The 22648-nt window shown below is 40.2% G+C and overlaps 1 protein-coding gene across 1 annotated transcript; it reads right to left on the bottom strand.

Moving 5' to 3' along the window:
- Window positions 1-608: 608 nt before the first annotated feature.
- Window positions 609-20311, bottom strand: pnp4b (purine nucleoside phosphorylase 4b). Its single transcript, XM_076971573.1, has 6 exons — window positions 20247-20311; window positions 19887-20059; window positions 8150-8253; window positions 1947-2122; window positions 1539-1729; window positions 609-1029 (listed from the first exon to the last, which is right to left on the bottom strand). The coding sequence occupies exons 1-6, from the start codon at window positions 20267-20269 to the stop codon at window positions 806-808; spliced, it is 891 nt and encodes a 296-aa protein (XP_076827688.1). The 5' UTR covers window positions 20270-20311; the 3' UTR covers window positions 609-805.
- Window positions 20312-22648: the final 2337 nt, after the last annotated feature.

The raw sequence follows: 22648 nt of genomic DNA, 5'->3' as shown, positions 1-22648 counted from the left end.
AGCGGGATCATGTTAATCTCTCCTTAACATGAAAATAGGCAGCTTCATTTTTCAAAGGCTCCCAGTCATAAATGGCACAAGAGTCAGTAGAAATTTTATCTCGGATGTGCTACACAGTTCAACATAGTCTATATTTTGTGACATAATAGTCTGGTGCAGAGCACAGCTCTCCAGATTGAGTACATTCTGCGCTGCCCTTCCGTCATGTCATGTCCGGCAGCTCAGAGTTGAACATTCATTCATTCATTCATTCATTCATTCATTCATTCATTCATTCAGAGCCGATGTTCAGCGTGAGGCAGGTTGCTCTTTCACCTCGGGTTCCTTTGCTGTCTCTAGTCAGAGGACCCTGACAAAGCTCAGTAGCAGTGAGTCACTTCATCATAAAATGCAGGTGCATGTACTGATGATGTCATGGATTTTTGCTCTATCGTCCCCTTTCTCCTCTACACTTTACCTTTGTTTTGCAGTGTCACTGCTTGACATCATTTATATTGAGCATATAAACGGGACATTTGTAATATAATGCAAGCCACGTTCATAATTGTAACACAGTGTCGCTTTTTAGTTATCACTTGTTTAATGTATTTACAATGGCAAACATCAATTTGAACATGTCAGTATATACATACAGTTTAGAACAAAAACTGACTACTTGTATATGTGAAGGCTTGACAGTGAATCTCTGACTACACCAACCTCCCTCACATTTCAGCACCACTCATGTTGTGACCAAAGACCTGTGACTGAAAAACCATCTGATGCCTTTGGTCAGGACCACCATACATGGATGGAGGAGGCATGCCTAGTTGCTGTTGATGCCCTCCACCTGGTGGGAGCGAGCGATGAAGGTGGTGAGCACCTTCTGCAGCATCTCCGCCCTCATTTTGCTGATCTGCAGCACCTCCTCGTGGTTGACCTTCTCCTCACGGCTGTAGTCCAGGGACACCTTGTTTGTGATGAGGGACAATCCGAGGACGTGGAGGCCACAGTGCTTAGCCACGGTCACCTCAGGGACCGTGCTCATGCCTGAGAGGGCAGGGGGGTGGGGGGTGTGGGTTGGAAGGAGGAGGGGTAGACAACCTTAATTAAACAGGAGTTAGCTTTGTGGTGAAAGCCACCCCACAGGACTAGGCACTACATCATTGATAGTTTTTAGTGTAGAGAGGTAGAACACGCTTTTGCATGGAGGAAGCCAGAAAAGGGCTGCTAAGACACAGCTACATTATTAAAGGCCTGGAAAGATCCATAATGCCAACTTCATATATCAAGGACATGAAGAAGTGTAAAGAAGAGCAACAAAGAGATCTGCAAGGAGAAATACAATCATAGGTTTGCATACGGAACACTGAACAATCTGAATTCTGCTTTTGAGTGAACCTTTTTCTGTCCAAAACTTCAAATACTGTTTATTGGAGAGCACAGAGCCCTACATTTCTAGAACTAGTTACACTGGATGCATGTCAAAGTGATGGCAAACAGGAAATACATCAACATCCTCGAAGAGTTCAAAATGGACACAGGTGTGTCCTCCTTACCTACAGAGTCGCTACCTAGAACATGCAGCATCCGGGCCTCAGCGATCGTCTCAAAATTGGGCCCACTGACCATGCAGTAAACGCCCTCCCGCACAAAGTTGGAGTAGCCCAGTTCAGTGCTGATGTCCAGGGCAAGCTTCCTCAGAGCTTTGCTGTAGGCATCGGACATGCATGGGAAGCGGATCCCAAACCTGAGACAGACCCAGATTAATATGCAGTGTGAACAGTTGAGTTCAATTTAATGATTCTATATTACATAGTCATATATTAATACTCTATGATGTTTAATTCATAATAGCAAAATGGTGCTCTCGCTGTAGGGCTTAAACCACCTCTGTGTAGATACATTTGAGCATTTAACGTTTCTGCCATGAGTAAAGACAGCACTCTGTCTCTCTCCGCTCCTACCGTTCATCATTTGGCCCACACAGTGGATGCTGTCCTGCAAACCCCGGCAAGTTAATATGGTCCTTGATGACCATAATGTCCCCCACTTTGAAGTCCTGACAGAGGCCTCCTGAGGCATTCGTTACTATAATAGTCTCCACTCCCATCAGTTTAAAGACCCGCACAGGAAACGTGACCTGGACAGAGCGCCCACAAAGAAGAAACAATCACTCGGTCCCGCCAAACAATCGCAGTCATACTGGGACAGTGACGAGTCCCAGGCCCAGATTTGCAAAATATGTGACATGGTATTTAATTGCTGTTTATAAAGTTACAGTGGCAATGTCATGTCAGCTTACTGCTGTGCTAACTTCACCTGTGCCCTGGATAAAAACCAATCAAAATCAACATGTAAATGAAGCCATGCATATTAAAGACCCATGCCAAGAGACGGATAATTAATTAACCACAATTGTAATGTAACGCATATGTAACTTTCACCAAAATGAGAACTGCATGGTTGCACAGAGCTGATGACTTCAATACTTCTTCGAAATCATGGCAGAGAGGCGAAATTGTATCTGTCCTCAGTCTATATCTGTTTATGGCTTCTTTCTCTGTAACACATACGTTTCTTAGGGCACATGTCTGCGGCATTCTGAGATGTTGCTCAAGCAAGTCAGCTTCCTCTTCCAATATTCCGGCAGTTGCAGATACAAAGTTTGCCATCGTGATGATTCCAAACAGACTGAAAATGGGCCTTTTTTAAGAAAAAAAAATCAATTTGCCAATTAGTGCATCTGCAGAATTTTGTTAATGATTTGCATCTTTGATCAAAACTATCCAATCCACACTGGATGGCTTATTACTGGGAGATTCACCATTTGAGCGGTTTAGTTGGTATCTTTTGCTGAGCAGTTTTCTAGTATGAATTGCAAACGTTACATGCAAATGTAGACAAAATGCTGTGGCATTATATATCATGCAACTTCTTCTTCTTCTTCTTCTTTCGGCAATTCCCGTTTAGGGTTCGCCACAGCGGATCAAACTCCTCCATCTGGCCCTGTCCTGAGTGTCCTCCACTGAAACACCAGCCACTCTCCTATCCTCTACCACTGCATCCATAAACCTCCTCTTAGGTCTACCTCTCCTCCTCTTGCCTGGAAGTTCCATCCTCAAGACCCTCCTACCAATATACCTCTCCTCCCTCCTCTGTACATGTCCAAACCATCCCAATGTCGCTTCTCTAACTTTATCTCCAAAACATGCTACATGAGCTGATCCTCTAATAAACCCATTTCTGATCCTATCCTTCATCGTCACTCCAAATGAGAATCTAAACATCTTCATCTCAGACACCTCCATCTCCCTCACCTGTCTCTTTGTCAGTGCCACTGTCTCCAGTCCATACAACATAGCAGGTCTCACTACTGTTTCCTTTCATTCTAGCCGACACCCTTCTATCACAGATCACCCCAGACACTTTATGCCATCCACACCACCCTGCCTGCACTCTCTTCTTTACCTCTCTTTCACTTCCTCCATTACTCTGTACCCTCGACCCTAAGTAGGTAAACTCATCAACCTTCACCAAATCAAATCATGCAACTACACCAGCAATGCACATTTGTGAATTAGGAAATACTGTGGTGCTACTTGCTAATAATGTCACATTAAACTTGGCAGTAGATTTTATGAATTTGGCCCTATAATGCAGAAACAACATGATTTCATTTAGATATACAATATAAGTTTTAGTAGGTTAACGGGGAGGTCAAGCTTCACAGGCATACACAAACACAGGGTGTTGGTAGATAGGGTGTAGAATTTCTGGGCGTCAGTCCAAATCATATTGCCAGATTGATTCCCTTGCTACACATATACCTACAGTGCAAATCATGTAGTGCGAGGACTTATACATAGGCAGCCGTCGTCCAGGAAGATCACACTTAAAAGATTTAACTCTAACTATTATCTAACACATCTGCCTAATATTTCAAATCTCCTCTGAATGGGAATTGTGTGTGTGTGTGTGTGTGTGTGTGTGTGTGTGTGTGTGTGTGTATGTGAGTGAGAGAGAGAGAGAGAGACAAAGTGAGGAGGGGAGATGACAAAAGACTAGAGAAACATTGTACTTCAGGACTACAACTGCCTTCACATGACCTACAGTCACATAATGAATAAGTGCTAAAGATAATATTTAGTGATTTTAAATTAAGTAAACGTAGGATTGTACATAAGACCAATAGGTCACACAGAAATAATGACAGAATATGAGAGAAAGAGAGAGAGAAAGAGAGAGCGAGAGAGAGAGAGAGAGAGAGAGAGAGAGAGAGAGAGAGAGAAAAGCAATGAATAATGATTAATGAACCTGAAGGCTCAGTATAGCACAGCTCAATAAGGGTGTCACTGCATGTCAGCTGGAGAAGCTGAGGGGGCGGGGCCTTCCACCACTTGCACCACCATTATGGTTTACAAAATCTACTCCAAATCAATAAACTCTAAATTAAAGCACACTCCTTCAGAGGCTCTGGGCTCTCTCAGGCCGGGCATCCTTTCACCATCCATCCCACACACACCCCACTGACCTACCATGGTCATTGTCAATCAGCAGCCTTATTCCAAGAAATTTGATGAAGGTGTCTTTGGAAGATTCGGAGTTCTCAAGTGAATTGACCCCTGAATTGTACTGTGTACAATGTTTTGGCCACCTGATGATTCATCACTATAACACTCAAATGAGAATAAGTCTATGAGAAGATTTAATGCTGATTGAATGTGGAATATTAATCATGAATAGGCAATTATTTCAGTTGAATTAAGCTGAGAATAGGACTTTTAATATGTATGCAAAGTAATTAGAGAAAATGGATGTGTGTGTGAGAGTTCATGTGTGCAGTTAATGTGTAAAAAACAGTTTCAGTACCAAGCCTTTCCATTTGTGTCTGCTGTGATATTTAGTCCTGCAACTCCTAGAAATAATGTTCTTCACAATCACCAATTTTACAGCTGTTACATAGAATCATAACAATTCTTACACAAAATTCTTAAAAACACCCAAAAGGTAACATCCTAAAAATCAGCACCAAGCTTACTAAAGGGAGGAAAACATATTTGAAAGCCCACCACACAAGGATTCAGTCACAAGCCAAGTGCCCTGGCTCTGGAGGACACTGCTCTATTGAGACGCATGGTGGCTGTGGTGTGGAAGGGACTGGTGGGGTTTGAATCCCTGTCCTGACCTACTCTCCCTACCTACCCTTGGTGTTTTCCTCTGTCTCTGTGGGGCACTGTTTATGCAACAACACCTAATCTGCAGGACTAAGGACACTTGGAAAACGCAGCGTATTTCAGCTTTTCAGACCTGACTGCAGATCAAACATGGGGTCAGTGGAGGGTGGGTAAGCTGCTATCCAATTAACCTTAGCAGCACATCTCTCCCCAACAAAAGATTACTTAATGAAGTATTAGATGTGTTTCCACAATGTGGGCCCCTATAAGGGCACATCTGCACTCAGTGGGTAGAATGATAAGCAGCAAATGAGACCGCTTGCATGGATAACACATCCCTATTCATTCTGAATACAGAGGGTGAACTACAAAAATGCTTAACGTGCAGCAGGTGAGTCTTCTAGTCTGATCATTCACTAACCTAAATGTCTTATAGTCTGATTACTCACTCACCTATATACAGCAAAGTGGGACACAGCTGTGTCTGTCAGATCTAGAATGCCCTGATGATTTGCTGCAAATGGAAGACTGTTGGTCAGGTTTAGGATAACTGGCCACCAGTTAAGAGGTGGTTACATGGAAATTGCAGTGCATTCTGAAGTATATTTTAGCAAAAAAAAGTTTTTGTGCCTTAAAATAGTGGTTTTGCACACCTTTTCTCATGTAATGTGCTGTACTTTCCATAGCGTATGCACTTCTTTTATATGCACAATGCTCTAAATGCAGTATTGAGTTGCATATAGAAGAGTTGGGTCACCTTTCATAACTGTGGCAATCACGTACATATATTGGCCTTAGTCTCTAATAAGAGGATAATCAGAGAGGGTGAAACAAAGAATTAAGACATTTCAGGCATAGATTCAGAAGTAGTTTCTAGGAGCATATAATGAGCATTTCATTATCACCCAGAGATTATGTTCAGTGTTAATTCATCACTCTAGTTTTCTCAGCATCTTTAACAGTGAAATTGTATACATTTCTTATGTGTTATGTTAATCTTATGTTAATCAGTTGCCTCACTCTTTTCGGCACCACAGTATTTTACCAAAGTGCTCAACTGAAAAGCGAAAACTGAATAAGCCAGGTGACAGATAGTGTTAATGCCTTAGCCTTCCATTAAGAGTGAAGTGCTCTTGTCCAATCTCAAAAGCACTTGGTGTGTGATGTCTGATTATAATGCATTGTCATGCTGTCAAAGCTGCAATTACCTCGGCAGTTCTAGCACAGTGCTGAAGGATGTACATTCCTTAGCAGTTTCATGAAAAGCAGATCCTTGGCACCTTGCATGACCGATAAATGATGCCCTGGATGGACATGTGTAAATTCCAGATCTCACCTCTTAGACGACACATGATAGACAGGCTTAGGATTTTGAGAACTTATCCTGTAAACCTCAGCTGGGAGAGAAATCAGTAGGCAGAAGAACACATGTCTCACTGTCACTAATATACAAATTTCACAATGGGAAACTAAGCTTGGGCCAGTGATGCTAACACTTTAAACTATTACTCAACTGGATATGCAATATTATATAACTGGAGCAGATGGTATGTCCTCAAAAGCCTGAAAGCAATTGTACAACTCATTGATAACATTCTCATTTTGGTTTTCTGTTGTAAATGTGGATTTTGAAGGTCTTTGCTGATACCTGGCTATGTTAGTCATGCATGAGTGTGCACAAAGTAGAGGTGGAGTATATTTATTTTGAGTGTCAGCAACTCCAATACCCAAGTCTCTGTTTATCCACTGCGGATTGTGACTGCAAAAGATAAAGTTAATGATCCATACAAGAATTGCCAGTTCCATTATGTTGTATGGACAAAAATCCTTTCCTATGTTCATATGGCCTTGCTTAAAAAAGGGATAAACACTGTCGCTGCCTGCTTTTTATTCCAAGCAGTGCTTGAAGGAGACAAACATGCTGGTATTCCCCCTATTTACATGCAGATGTGTGTATTGGCTGCTATCAGCAACTCATTAAGATAGCAGCGAATATCACTAATATTCACAACATACATTTATTCACCCAAAGTAATAACTATTTGCCAAGCTATTAATTTTATCATTTATAATAATATAGAATAATTTAATACAGTAATGTCTGTATGACACTAAAAGCCCTATAGGCTATATGTGTATATTGAGGGCTTTTATATACATTTGGGGTGTGTGTACAAAAATGCATAATTTGATCCTTTAACCAATAATCGGGCTATTTCCTTATCTTTACTGATGTGGTTCGTTGCAGTAGAGTTAGCTTCTGGTGTTTAGCTTAGCTTCTGAAGTTGTGATTGCTTCTGATGTTTTTGCTGATGCTTCAACAGGCTTAGGAGTGGCACTAACATTTGCTCTGCTGTGTCACTGTCTAACCTCTGCAATGTCTTTGTGTCCTTTTGAAGCCAGGCCAGTGTCATTATTTAGCAGTGACATTATTTAGACTACCATTAACATTATCTTGTCTCGTACTAACATTACCTGTCCTGTACTAGACTTGTAGAAAGAATAGAAGGACATGTGCATCACAAAGTGCCTTCTGGGTAATGCAGTTTATATAGGATCATTATGAATCGTCCAGAAGATGACATGGTGTGGGCAGAAAAGAGTACGCGGAGCTTGTGAAAAATGCAAGAAAGTATGCAAGAAAAAGTCACGGTACACCAATGAATAAAATGCAGAAATCGCTGTTCTGCATAATGCCGGCAAACTGATAGACTAAAGTACACAAAAGAATGGATTAGTGATTCATAGTCTGACATTTTCATCTGTAAGGATTATTATGAGAAAAAGACAGCATATTATTATTTGATAAATATATTGACAAAAAGAATATTGTGAATATTTCTTGGTGTGTGAACCTCTTTTCTGAGGGAAAGCATCCTGTTCTTAACTGAAGTGATTGGACATTGCTAATGAATCTATAACTGCTCTGGTGAAATTCTGGCTATTCTAACATTAGGACAACGAGACATTATTTTACATCAGTTTTAACTCACCTGGCAGAGAGAGTAACCCTCATACAGATGAAACCTTCCCTGCATGAAGACACAAGTCTTGTCTTTCACATGGCCGAACACAAGGTGCCCATCGTGGCCTGGAACTACACAGAAGAAAGACAGCACTGCTTGGTACAGTGTAGGCTATGCAGGTAACCACACATATCCGATGAGTGCTGACATCCCACACGGTAACTTATGTCACCTGAAACTGCATTAGAAGTGTTAAAACTCATCGCTGCTTATCAAACCTTTTTTATTTATTGTGCATTGATGGAAGAAAGCTGAGGAGAGTCATTCTCTGTGACCCACAGATGTGTCGTGGAGAATTTTTTTCTCATTTCTGGACTAAGTGAAGAACACAGCACAGAAAGCATTAAAAATAACTGTAATAAGAATAAATTATCTGGAACAAGGAGCAGTTCAGTCTTGAAAGTAAAAGCTACGATTTGGTTATGCTAATCTTAAATATCCAAAAAGATTGCAATGGGAGAACTTTCACACTATGTCTGACTGGCTTGCGAAAAATATATCTTGCTCACTGTTTCTCCCCATTGGCTGCCAGCTGGTCAGTTGACTGATATAGCTCCACCAGGTAGGACTCGCATATCAGGTCAGACTGACCTCAGTAATGTCTGTTTTCCTCTATTGCCAGCACTATACATATTACTCTTAGATATGTACTGTGAGTTTGGTATGAACTGATCAATTTATTGATCATAACTGGAACAGTTATGATCAATAGCTGAATTTTGAGAAGATGATTTGATAGCATTTCTATTCTAACAAAAAAAGAAAATAATAATACAGACTAACGACATTTACTTCTTGCCCAGTCATTCTGCAGAGATATTCCTATCTCTGTCCTTCCTAAGGTCAATTGAATGATGGGAATGCTTCCTAATGTCAATTGAATGAGGGAGAATTCTCATCTTACCTGCTTTTTCTGTGTATTCATCACAGCAAATGACTTACTTTTCCAATATAAAGATTGAAAATGTGTCTTTGTGAAAAACAAAATGTCTTGTATAGACAGTGTCGCGATCCGTCGCTGACTCCTCCATTGGGCTGTCCTATGTTTTTAACTATGTGTAGTTTCTACGTACGTTTGTCTGTGTGTGTTTGTTAGCCTGCGTGTTAGTCCATGTGTGTATGTTAACTATTTGAACTGTTTCTTGTCCTGTTGTCATTATATGTTGCACCATGTTAGCGTATGTTTAAGTTAGCGTCTGTGTCGTATTCTTTGCTTGTCTTTATTTCAGTCTTTGTCCAGTGAGTATGTGTGACGTGTTGTTGCAAAATAAAAGGTGGAACTACACTCTCGATTCCGCATCCTGCCTAACCCTTGTGTTAAAGACAGTATAGAATACTGTGTACAGTATACACTACACACAATATAACATATAGTATACTCTAGTACTAGTAGTATACTATACTAGTACTAGTGTATAGCAATTAATGTATAAAGATTGCGTAATCCAGAAGACCACCATCAAAAGCATAAATATCAATATGTTTGTGAGTGAAATTACATCACCCCTGTGCATTGGTTGAACTGTCCGTTAAACTTCATCTAGGGTGTGATTTGTTTAACGGTGTATTTGGAATCTCATCATTGGCCTCCTGCTCTTACTCATGTTCTTGTTTCCCGTCAATTTTCACTAATCCATTATCCATACAATCTATGACCCCAATTGTTTGGCGTCAAATAGTCCCTTGATATGTGACCCATGTCTCTCATTAATGTCTTCTGCTTCTTGTGATTTTGCAACATATAGAGAGGCTTATTGGAGGAGAGGTTACTAGCAATTCACACTACCTTAGGATTCCTTTGCCTTTTAGAGTTTGATGATCTCATTCACAGTCTTACTAGACTCTTTAGCTTGGCAACAGTGGCTGATGTAAATCTGCAAGTTCAGTCATTTTACTTTAACCACTATAGCTGCTATAGCTATGCTATAAATACTCTTTAAGGTTACTGGCCTCTTGGCCCCTTTCAGTTCCTCTTGTGAATCTTTGTGTAGATCCAGCTTTATGAGATTCATAAGTTTCACTGGTTCCTTTTGGTGTAAATTGGTTTCTTTCACCTGGTGATACAGAGACAGGTGTATAGAAATTACTTTTGTCTTTTGACAACTCCAAAAGTGGGCATAATTACTCTGCATAGAGTGTAAGGAACTAGCATTGGTCTTCCAGTGAGTATTTCACGTAGAGTTAAATGTGTTTTTCTTGATGTGATTTTTCGAGCGCCTCATGCTCATCAGGGTAAGGTGTAATACTAACCAATTCAATCTAGTGTCCTAGCACTAGCCAGTTTTGCTAGTTTGGATTTATACTTCTCCCATTTGCTCTTTCCACCCTTTCCACCTGTCTCACCAATTATAGGTGGTACATACAGAAGAGCTGGTCTTTGATACCTAGCTGTTTATCAGAAAACTAATAACATTGTTTACAAAATGGCTAACATTATTAATGTTACTGATGATTCATTTTCCCATTATTAACTTAGGTGACCTTAACAACAGCTTCTATCATGTTTTCCTGGCATTGCTGATTACAAACGATCAGCTTGAAAGTAGGATATGCAGTATGTGTGTAGTGTACATGGTAGTGTTGTCCATGGTAATGTGGATGATTTCTTGTAGGCAAATGCAGCTGCTATAATCCTTTTTCCACCAAGTTGACCTGAAGTATGCAATGGGATGGTTGTGTGGTCAGGACAGCTTCTCAAAGCCATTCTTGATCATGTACAGATAGAATGCGTAGTTTGGATTGGCCAGCACAGGTACCATTAACAAGTTGCATATAAATCAACTGTCTGCAGAAGCCTGTCATCCCCTACAATGAGAGCATTTGTTTCTTGGGTTAAGGTTTGGTAATTTGGTGTTAGGTAGGTTAAAGGTTGCTCCAGTTCTGTCCAGAGTTAGTTTCCTGTTTGTTTCTGAAATCATCCAAGATACTTGACCTCTGTCTTCACATATTGTAGCTTGGATTTGTCCATTTTGTGGCCCTTTGCTGTTAGCATCCATACGTTTCAGCGAGTTCTGACTGCTTGGGCTTTTGCAGTACCCTTCAGAAAGTCTTGTGTAGGTGTTAGCTTTGAAATCTCAAGGAAAACAGATGTCTGTCAGGGTGAAATGGAACAGTAAAGAATGCAGAGCATAGATCCACAACTGTATACTATTTGGTGTCTACTCAGGTGCAACAGGATATTCTGCATCGACATTCTTGTTAATAGCACTTAGCTCTTAGACTATTCTCCATTTCCTTGTTCCAAACTTCTGTATTGCAGCTGCTAATTGTGGGAAGCAGAAGTATTGTATGCAATAATGTATTGATGGTGGTCTCAATGCCTTTTTTGGCTTCCCTTGTCTATGGGTACACTTTCAGTCTCAGCAGTTGTGTTTCTGGTTGACATGGAACTTGACTTGGTCTAATGACCTAATGAGCCCCACATTTGGACCAGTGAGCCACAGTATGGGTGGGCATGTTCTAAGACTTTCCTTTAGTCTGTAGTTTCATCCTTCAAAACAGCTATAGTAATGTCTGATAGAGACATTTACTTGGGTTGTGCTGGCAATATTGTTTTGCATTTCACCTTAAGATACATTCATCTTAAGTTTGGGATCTTATACTGACTGTAAATCAGATTTTGCAAGATTTGGTTTCTAGACATTTTGATTAGACACCAGTTAATCAGTTATCAAATAAGCTTTCTAATTAAAAATGTATTCTCATTGCCCTAGAGGTTTTATTGTTATTGGCTCCATGGGTCCTATACATCTGCTAAGGTAGATTTAGCCATAAATTTCTTTAAAGGGATGGTTGCCAGTTTGACTTTCTCTGTCTTTATCTATTGACATAGTATTTATATATGTTTTTTCATCTCAGCCAATCATTTTGTTCTCAGACCCATGACTTGTTCTAGCTCATCTTGGATGGGTTACCTGTGTTTTGTTTTATTTGCTGGTTTTTAGATTCATATTTTTCTTGTTAGTCAGTGTATCTAAAATCTTGTTCTTGTCTGGTCATTTGTTCAAGCCCTGTTTTATGTTGGATATACTGTTGTTTCTCTGTTTTGTCATATTTGTTTTCTTTCGCTATGTGCTCTGGATTGATTTGTGTTGGTAACCTGACCCTGGACTGTCTTGATTCTATGACTGTTCTAATGAATCTTACTCTTCTAAGAGTGTGAGTACACCTCTTAATCACACCACATGACAGAATGACAAGCCATACCAGGACACAGCAAGAAAGTAAGACTCAGGTAGGCTTTTCAGCTGGAATGTAAATTGGCTACTTCAGTGGGGTCAGAGTTATCCATGTCTCAGTGATGTCAGACCAGAGACAGCGAATTGGCACAGTTCATTTCATTTTTAGCAGGCTTCGATGACAGAATCTCAGGTAAATGCCATGATTTGGCCCAACCTGAACAATGCTACAGGGAGGAGCGTCCTGTAGCATAAGACGTGGATAGATTTTCAGACAATCCTTTCTGTGATACTCGGTTGCCTTTCAAGTGCCACTGTGAGTTCCCCATAGTTCGTGAGCCTTGGGAAATGCAGAGTGGATCCTGTGTCTTGTGTGTTCTTCTAGGGTTTCCCGGTCTCATATCGAAGTGGCTGTCTCGCCAGCCACCCTGTCTGCCCCTGTCTCCAGCGTGGGTGAGGCCATGCCTTCTGTACCTGTTCCCGACATGGAGATTGCCGCCCTGCATGATCCCTGTGAGGAAGTCGCCATGCGGCCTGATCCCCAGACCATACCTCCTGTGCCTGTTCTTGTTCTCAGCAAGGAAGCCACCACTCTGCCTTTTCCTGTGTCAGTGCCTTGTGCCAGGTCTGTTCCCCTTGCCATTCCTTTGGACCCACTGTGGCTGGACCTGCCGCCACTCATCACTCATGCACCTCCAGACTGGCCTCCTGTGTGGCCAACAACTTTCTGGTACCCACCCATCCCATATTTTCTTTCGTTATGTACTCTGGATTGTTTTGTGTTGGTAACCTGACCATCTTGATGATTCAAATGATGGATTTGCCTCTAATAAATCTTACTTTTCTCAACATTGCATATCAATACACTTGACACAATGATGAAATCCTTGGTATCTTGATTTTCAGCTAGTTTGCAATGCTCCAGTTTTGTAGGATCCTATTAGTAGCAAAATGCCATCATTAATAGCATCCCAGATCAGATTTCTGTGTGATTTAAGGGGTTTTTCATCATGATTGTTTGTGTGTACCACTGCTACCAGGCCTGCTTGTTAGGATCATTGTTGTCATGTCCTTATCAGAAGTGTGCATCATCATAGCCTTGATGTTGTCTTATTCTAGGCTCTGTCCAGCTGTCTGTAATTCATACTTGGTATTCCAGGTTTGTACTCCTGCTTACAATTTAGGCAGATTGCTTGCAATTTATATCAGCAAAACTCTACAGTATATATCTGGGGTCAGTCTTGGCATTCAGTATTGGACACAGTAGAGGTTCCAGCTCTGATCAAGTTAATTTTCTATTCTTCTCTATCACTATCAGTTCTTTTTACCCCATGTGACCATTGATTGTGGCCTTATCCCTTTTGGAGCACTATTTATTCTGGTCTGTCATGGAGTACTCCTCCCCCCTGTAGACTATGTTCAATAACAGTACTAATGTTGTCCAGTAGTTCTTTTATTAGTTCAGGGTTTTGGTTCTGCTTGGTCAGGCGTAATTCTGCTAGGTGTTTCATTGTGTTTCTCAAGAACTTTCTGTTTTAAGTAGTCCACTTTGTTTTCAAACTTTAATTTAGCTCTTAATTTTACATTGTCTGTCTCACTGTCTGTGTAATCTGTAAGGGAGTCCTCCTTCTCCTTTGTCTTGCTTATCGTGCTGTAGTTATTGGGGCTTTTCACTTGATCTACATGTTTTCCTACACAATTCAAGGCAACTGTTTCTGACTGTTTGTTCTTTTCTCATTGTCTTGCTGCTTTCTCCTTTCCCTGAATCATGTTTATTAGTGTGAAGGCTAAATACAATTGGAAACTCCTCTATACTTTTGGTTGGAGATTTTTGGCTTCTTCTCCAGTGTCATATCTGCTTTCATCTCTACTTCACCATCTTGAGCAAGTACTGGATAGCAGCCCATAGTTAAGAGTAGATGATGAGGTGGCAGTAACCGATGATGTTTCTCTGACTGGAATCAGAGATTCCACCTCATTTGTCTGAACTGAAGTGTCTTTTTCATGTTTTGGATGTTTCTGTTCTGTTGAGCTTTTCTTTGTCTTTTAGTCTTTCTCTTTTTTTCAGCATTGTCTTTCCAATACTGTAGAATATTTCATTACTATGCAGCTCTCCCAGATTCAATGTGTTAACGGTGGCTTGGTGGTTAGCATGTTTGCCTCTCAGCACTGGGGTCTTGGGTTCAAGTCCCTATCTGAGTGGAGTTTCCATGTTCTCCCTGCGTCTGCGTGGGTTTCCTCTGGGATCTCTGGTTTCCTCCCACAGTCCAAAGACATGGAGGTTAGGTGAATTGGCCCTCCCTGATTCCCTGACAAATTCTCCCTGAGTGTGTCTGTGTGTCTTCATGTTCAATAAAAGCAGTTGTCTGAGTGTGCATGAATGTGTGTGTTGTGTGCTTGTATGCCCAGTGGTGGATGGTGCTCTGTCACTAGGGTCTGTCCTCTCCCCCCTTCCTGCACCCCATACAGTCTGTGTCTTTCATACTGTTGAAATTGTAAAGCGACCTTGAGTATCTAGAAAGGCACTATATAAGTTGAACATTCATTCATGTGAATCTGCTAATGCTAAGCACAAACTGTACACATTCTCATGTTGGTGCTAATAGCCAGGTAAGGCAATGCTAAATGCGAAGACTGATGGAAACTATGTCCATGCTAAATGCTAAAACTCATTTTATGCAAATGGTAAATGTTAATACTAAGGGTAATGATGAGGAAGCAAGTTGGCCATTAACTGGCGGGGCATAGGAAACAAAACAAAAAGCAAACAAAAAAACAAACAAAAGAGAGGCTCATGATGACAGTATTTAGTTTATTTACTTAAGATGTAGTGTCTTAATTAATTTATTCTCCCTTTTAGACCACTAAAGACCATTTTATCAAAGGCAGTGTGACACTACATAAATCAACCATTGAACTAAAACCATTGGACTTTGAGTGCAAGGTCATCAAGTCAGTTGTCTCGGCTCAGCCCGACTCTTTCTCAGGTGTGTCTGTGTGTGTTTACGTCCGTCTATGTGTACCTGTGTTTTTGCTGGTGCATCAGCGTGTTCGCCTTTTGTTGTTAATTGCACCTGTGTCTTGTTAATGTGATGTGTCACATGTGTGTCTTGTTTACATGCATGTATTTAAGTGTGTGTCTTCATGTCTTTCATGGCAGTTCATGTCAGGTGTTGTCCATAGCAAATCATATGTTGTGTGGTCTAATTTTTTAATGTTGAATACAGTCCATAAATTTAAATTCCCTCGCATTCCCTAACATTACAGCAGCAATCAAATAAACCAGCAGTATAGAAAATATCAGCCAGCATATCATACAACCAGTCATATAAAACACTTTATTCATTCAGCAAAACCAAAACACAGTAAAAACATAACATAAACATAACATGAAATGAACACTAGCCTCAATGAGACACACATAGATTCATATACGCAAACACTAATAATACAGCAGGGAACACACATACTCTCATACACACACACACCAGTGCCAATGAAAACCCCAATAATTCCTAGCAATTAATTCAGACAATCCAAAAAGGCATCCAATATAATTACCATCTATCAATTAATGATACCATGACAAACCAACACAATTTAGAATAGATCCATCAACAGTTAGTCAAGGCAGTTAGTAAATGTGGTTAGGACTTATTTGCACTCACACATTCGCTCACATCCTTCTCCAACCAAAGGAGGTGCACCTCACTTTTAGCTATTTCATAACCCAAACAGTACAACAATAAACTAATGCAACACAATGACAAGCATAAATCAATACAACACATTCATACAGTACAACACTCAAAACCACCTTTTATGTAGGTAATACAAATTCTATGCAGCTGGGCAATACCTGAATGAAGCCTTTACTGGATTAGGAGCTCCTGAAATGCCCACAGGTTCTCCGATGTCCGGAATTTTAAACCACCCGCATCCATGCACTTTTCCCACAGTAAATTATGGAACGATCCACTGAGCGTAAAAACTCTATTGAAACCTTTACTGGAACAGCATGTAATTACCCTGCGCTTTTTACAACTAGGGGTACGACTCCAGGGATTTTCGCAGTATACACACAGTCAAATTGAAATTGAGCCCACTGGGAGAATAAGCACACCTTTACTCGAATTAGCCCTCTTGAACTGTCATCGGATTAATGGCCTTACACACCTGATGCCAGTGTGCTATTCGCAGACTGGTCACCAAACCAGTAAAACTTCTCCCCTTGTGTGCGTCATGTACTTCAGCTGTCTCTTGTTCAGGCGAACATCACCATTCTTTAAAGCTTCCATATGTACGGTGTAGCAGTGCACTGACAAGGGAGGTAGTCTAATGGAGAATTTTATTTAAAAGACTCTGCTCACCACTTTCTACGTTGGCCTGTGGGTTTCTCTCGTCCTACCACTGCAGTCCACCGTCCACCCTCCACCCATAATCAGGTCCAACCTCCACCCATAATCAAGTCCACCCTCCTTGGCTGGCTGGCCAATATGTCGGGGAGAGATTTTTCTATTCTCCAGTTTAGGTTCAGGACAAATGACAAGCATGACACAGCAGACATTTAAATCTATATTTTATATATAATCTATTTTTTATTTTTTGTATAATCTATTACAAATTAATTATTCTCTGGAACAAAGGACATTTGTCTCAAGAGGAAATCTTAAATACCCCAAATCCTAAATACCCAAAAAGGTTTGCAGAGGAGGAACCTTCACACTTTGTCTGATTGGCTTGCTAGACTTCTCTCTTTCCCCCCATTGCCTGCCAGCCGGACAGCTGATTGACCTCAGTAATGTCTATACATCCCTCCACCTGACAGCGTTCTGCATTTTTCTGTTAGAGTTTGGTATGAGCTGGATTCACTGGCTCTTTCCTGTGTTTTGGAATATGCTCACTTAATTTCTCCCTCATAGCCAAGGACACAGCTCAGCACTCTCAAAGTACCCAGAGCCATTTGTATTCACACACATGCATAGCTCATTTCAGTGTCACCTCTCAAGTCACATATAACCATAGTGATAGACTGTTAGATTGTATAAGTATGCATTCTTAATGCATAAATTATAAATTCTATAAAATATTATATTCTGATTATTATTGCACAGTTGGAAGCCAGAGATACCATCTTTAGCTGCTATAGCAACTTGTGAAAGAAACACCACCAGATGTGTAAACAAGCACAGCTAAGTTACTTTAGTTGTCTAAGAGTAGATTTTACATATCAATAAATGCATATTCACATGTAGTTGTTTGATATTGCTCAAATGCTGCTTGATACCAATACTTCTAAAAGGAAAAAAAACTTTTGTGAAATTACAAACTTCCTTCACAAACCTTATGAGCGTCACTTCAAACTCATAATATATTGTTTTGAGACCTGGCACCTACTCAACTGATCAATCGTAACCAATCTGACTTTATTAAACTTCCATAAATTATCCTAGTCAGATTAAACCTACAGATGCTCAGACAATAGCCTGTACATGGATTATGCAACAGTTTATGATGCAGTACATTACTGCTGAAAGCATCACACTGTCTCAAGCTCATGAGGCCCTGGCATAATTATGAACATTATGCATTCTAGATTGATTGGTACTCAATACGTATGTTGCCTACAATGCATGGTACATAGAGTTGTGTATGACTGCACACACTGATTTACAGATATAGATTTATGCAACTAAAAGAACATGTATCTTCTCCCCATCCTCTTGTAGTTAAAGACGGTTTTGTGCGTTGCGCTCACACTAACATGACAAGACGTATGAAGCAATATCAGGATGAGTTGGTGTACAGTGGCCTGAAGCTGTCTCTCTGACAAAGTAGCTGCTACTGTGTAACATTTACGCTTTGCTGTTCACCACTCACAAACACCAGTGAACATTCTTTCAAGCAAAAGCATATCCATCTAATGACTCGTTACTCAGCAGAACATGGCATACAACAACCAGCAAGAAAAAGCATGCAGAGATGGGATTTGTTTACGACTATCGTTGTCATAAGACTATTGGGGCAGGGCTTTAATAAATGACTAGCAACTCCGCTAGTTTAGCATTTTTGTTCATTCAGTTAAAAAGTATATTCAAAAAGTATGACTTGCACTCTCAAGCTTGCAGCCAATGTCAACAATACACATTGTGCTAATATCAACAGCATGTGAAAGATTTTACTGAAACTGCTGTATATTAAACCTGCTTCTTAGGAAAAAAAACCACATTTGAATCACAAGCCAGAACTGGAGGGCACTGGGTTGCTATGGTCAGGGCACATTTGAATACTGGAACACGTTGGCCATGGCTGGCCAGCTGCTGTCTTTGCAAAAGTAACCTTGAATTCTGCTTGCTGAGATTTGCTCAGCCTTCAGATCTGCTGCGTAATGCTGTAACAGCTGAATAGTCGTGCCGGTCTCCCTGGCAGCTGCGTTTTTGGCATGAGTGCTGATCGATAGCTTGGAAAAAATGGGCAAGGGGGAGCCCTAAAAATGTATTTTTGAAAACGGCCCAACCGAGCATATTAACATCATAATCAGCGCTAACTTGTTATTTTAATACCTTCGGATTGGCAAAACAATTTCCGTAATGCCAATTTGGTGTATTTAAAACATGTAAAATCCAAACAGCTCTTTGTTAAATAACTGTAATTTTCACCGTCAGGTCCATGTTATAATTTAGACTTTGACTGTTATTGTAGTAAAAAGTATCACTATAATACAGCCCAAAACATATATTGATGAATATAAATATCAAATTGTTTTTGGAATTAAACATTATCACATGGTCTTCTGTAGGTCTCTAGTAAAACTTGAAAGTGAATCAGAAAGCTTTATCATACCTAATAGATCAATTTTCCCCAAGTGCTTTTCCCTTTATTTGGTTTATTTATTAGATATAACGAACCTTTATAGTGATTCATAATTTAATTAATGATAAAATGAAGTATGCACACACACATACACACAACAGGTGGTGCAAATATCATTAGGTGCATTTGAACACTTATCAAGATTATTCTCTTCACCACATACATATTTAAATATGTCCAAGATATCATAATAAGAACCCCCTCTGGCAGATATTATGGACTATTTTTACCCAAGTCATTATATTTTATTCATGGGCAGTAGTTATTCATTCTCATGAATTCGTGGCTCATTTTACAAGGAGTTAGGCACAATTTGTTAACCACACAGCACAGTGAAGGGCAGACACAGTCCCGATGCTTCCAGAGCCCACTCACACATGGCCTGCTGACAGCTTTACAGTGTGAATACAATTTCTCTACTGTGGCATGTGAGCAGTAATTACGGCATACAACATCAGGCAGTTCCATCCAGTGCTTTTTGCTATCAGTGCACATATGAAGACCAGAGAGCATTCGAATAATCCTGATTTCAGTCTCGTTCCTTATCAACCAATATGTTTTTAATGCAAACTCAGATTTGCATTAAAAAAAGGGTTGATGGCTAAAAATGAATGAGGACTGCAGCCCTCGTGTGTTTCAATGGCCAAACTCACCTGTGCTCACAGGGAAATTAGGGATGTCTTCATAGCGGAAGACCTGCGTGTTAGAGACACTCTCTGCAAGGAGGCTGAGTCCAGAGCCACACACTACAGCTATTTTTGGCCTGTGTCTAGTCCTGCTTAAAAGCCACTCTGTGGTGAGTTTGCACTCATCAAATGAACAGCAACTGAATCAAGAGAAGGGAGACAGAAAAAGAGTGTAGTCAGAATCAGAACAGAAGACCACTATATTTGCAATTGTTTCACTATATATACTCCATACAGAGTACATTTTGTGCAGAATAAAATACTCTGAATTTGTGACTCTGACAATAAAACAATTATATTGAAAGATAAATGTAAGCCCAGCTTTACCATGGATTTTCACTGCTGTGCATGATTTCAAGCTGTCGATGCAAATTGCTTGGGAAAAGCAGTGAGTTGGGTCTTGTGACAACATATAACACACACACACAAATACACACACACATACACACACACTCAGACGCAGGAAGAGAGAGGGAGATAGAGAGAGAGATGGAGAGAGATAACATAGAAAAGCCCCTCAAGTGACTGCCTGTCTTCCCATTGGCGGACTGTGAGGGGGGCGTGAGAGATTGGTATGGTTTTCCATGAAACTGGATGGCACTGTCCTTGCCTTTTCACCTGTGACATGGTCTGACTTTGTGTACGTGCGGTCATTGCTAATCGCTGTCATATTGATCATGTGACACATACACTTTCTTTTTAATGTTTTAATGTGTACCTGTTTCCCGGTCTGGCCATGAGTTGGTTCATTCATACTTACGTCCTCTAAGTGAAGGTTGTGATTATATTTTCAGGAAGATCCATGTGGATTTGATCAATTTGGAACAACGGAAATATATAAAAGTGTCAGATCAGGAAAAAGTGGAGACATTGTGTACAAACAGACAGTTCAGTCAGCCTCCTCACCCCCCCCCCCCCCCCCCCCAAGCACATGGCATGGAGTCCGTTTGGTAAACAAACCTGCCCTTCGTCCTGGCACGTTCAGTAACATCCCCAGCAAAATTGATTTGTTTATATCACGACAAGATGTATAAAAATATTATGACCATAAGATTGCTTTGATATAACTGAAGGCTTAGACATCATAAAAGCTGAATGAAACATTTAGTCTTTCTCATATTTTATACGCTGACCTACAGAGATATGAGCCTACCATACAGCAGCTGCCAAGAAAGGTGAGCTTATGACTGCCGATTAGCATTGTACAAAAGGAGATGACTATAGTCTTGTTATGATCAGATCCTGATTAGACCATAATGCAGGATGTAATTACCCCTTTGGCAATGCCTGCAGCAAAAGCCTGGAAGACCAATTGTATATTTTGCGTGCTTATTTAGAAGTCACATCATGGTCAACTAGCTAGCATGTCCATTTGTTTGCTGACATTGTGTTTGTGCTCAGTTGTGTAAACAAGTTTCTGTAGTTTTCTGTAGTATTAACGTGCAATTTGTTTTTCTTTCTGTATGTGTGCATTTCAATTTCCCCATGGAGTGAGCGTTGCTGATGTGATGGATGATATAGGCTGATAGGAATGCATGTTAATATTACCCTGTGTGAGTGCTAACCTACTTAATACTGTCTAATGCTGTTGCCCTCACATTATGGTGACATTGTAATTTTCACCACTAGCAGTTTAGAGTTGTACAATTTAAACTAAAATTGAATGTTGTGAATAATGAATGATAGTTTTATAAGCTGTTATTTTACTTACATACTTCTGTAAGAGTTCTTCTCTTTCGGTGTTAACTTAATATGCAAAGTTTGTACAATAAACTTGACATAGCCAATCAATTGCATTTAGAGTAACTGGAGAACTGTGATATTTAGATTTTTCAATGTTCAATTTAACTGTCCAAATTACCCCTTTAAAATCTTTCGGCCTCAAGTATCTGTGAAGATTTGGCACCATTTCAAGATGTTCTGAGTACTTTTGTGCTGTAAACTGCTGAAAACAAGCAAAGGCAGCCAATAGGGTAGATAGAGTGCCAATTATACCAGCTTGGGTGCTGATCTCCCGATCATGAGGACTTACAGAGCCTTACTGGGCCTGAAGAAGCCTCATCACTTTGCCTTCCACAGCTATTTTTTTGGAGCTAAAGGATAGAGTGGCAGGATCAGCACTGGAGATGCATGGATCTATTTGAGTGTATGCCTGTGGGTATACAACTTACAGAAAATGCACCAGTACACTGGTGATCGAATATGATGGAGGAAGAAAAAAATCCTCCCAAAGCTTTGGAGATTACATTAAGCCAGTACACACATGCACAGAACGGTTAATTTCTCTTCAAGCAATCAAGTACATTTGAATATGGGCAGACATTTAACACACACGCATGCACGCACACACGCACGCACGCACACACGCACACACATATACATAAATGGGAAAGTGAACAGAGGTAAACAGGTAAGCAGTATCCCCAAAGTTCAAGGTAAAACCTGTGAATGAACAACTAAAGGAGAGTTTTGTAACAGAGATGACATGGTGTCTGCATCTACTGCGGCCTGACAACAGTGTATGTGAAATTATTTCCTTATGATATCTAGTGAAATTTTGTATAATGGGGATCATTTAGCCTTTTGACATTGTTTTTTTTTATAAGGTGGTATGTGGGATTTTAAAAACTTGTTATTGAATTCTGTTTTGTAAACAGATTTTTTTGTAATATTGCAGTTCATGTTTAGTTACATTTAGTTAACTTTTAACTTTAGATCAGTACAATAAT

This window comes from Brachyhypopomus gauderio, chromosome 13 (genome assembly GCF_052324685.1).
Source record: "Brachyhypopomus gauderio isolate BG-103 chromosome 13, BGAUD_0.2, whole genome shotgun sequence".
Taxonomy (NCBI): Eukaryota; Metazoa; Chordata; class Actinopteri; order Gymnotiformes; family Hypopomidae; genus Brachyhypopomus; species Brachyhypopomus gauderio.
This window is presented reverse-complemented; position numbering and strand designations above follow the sequence as displayed.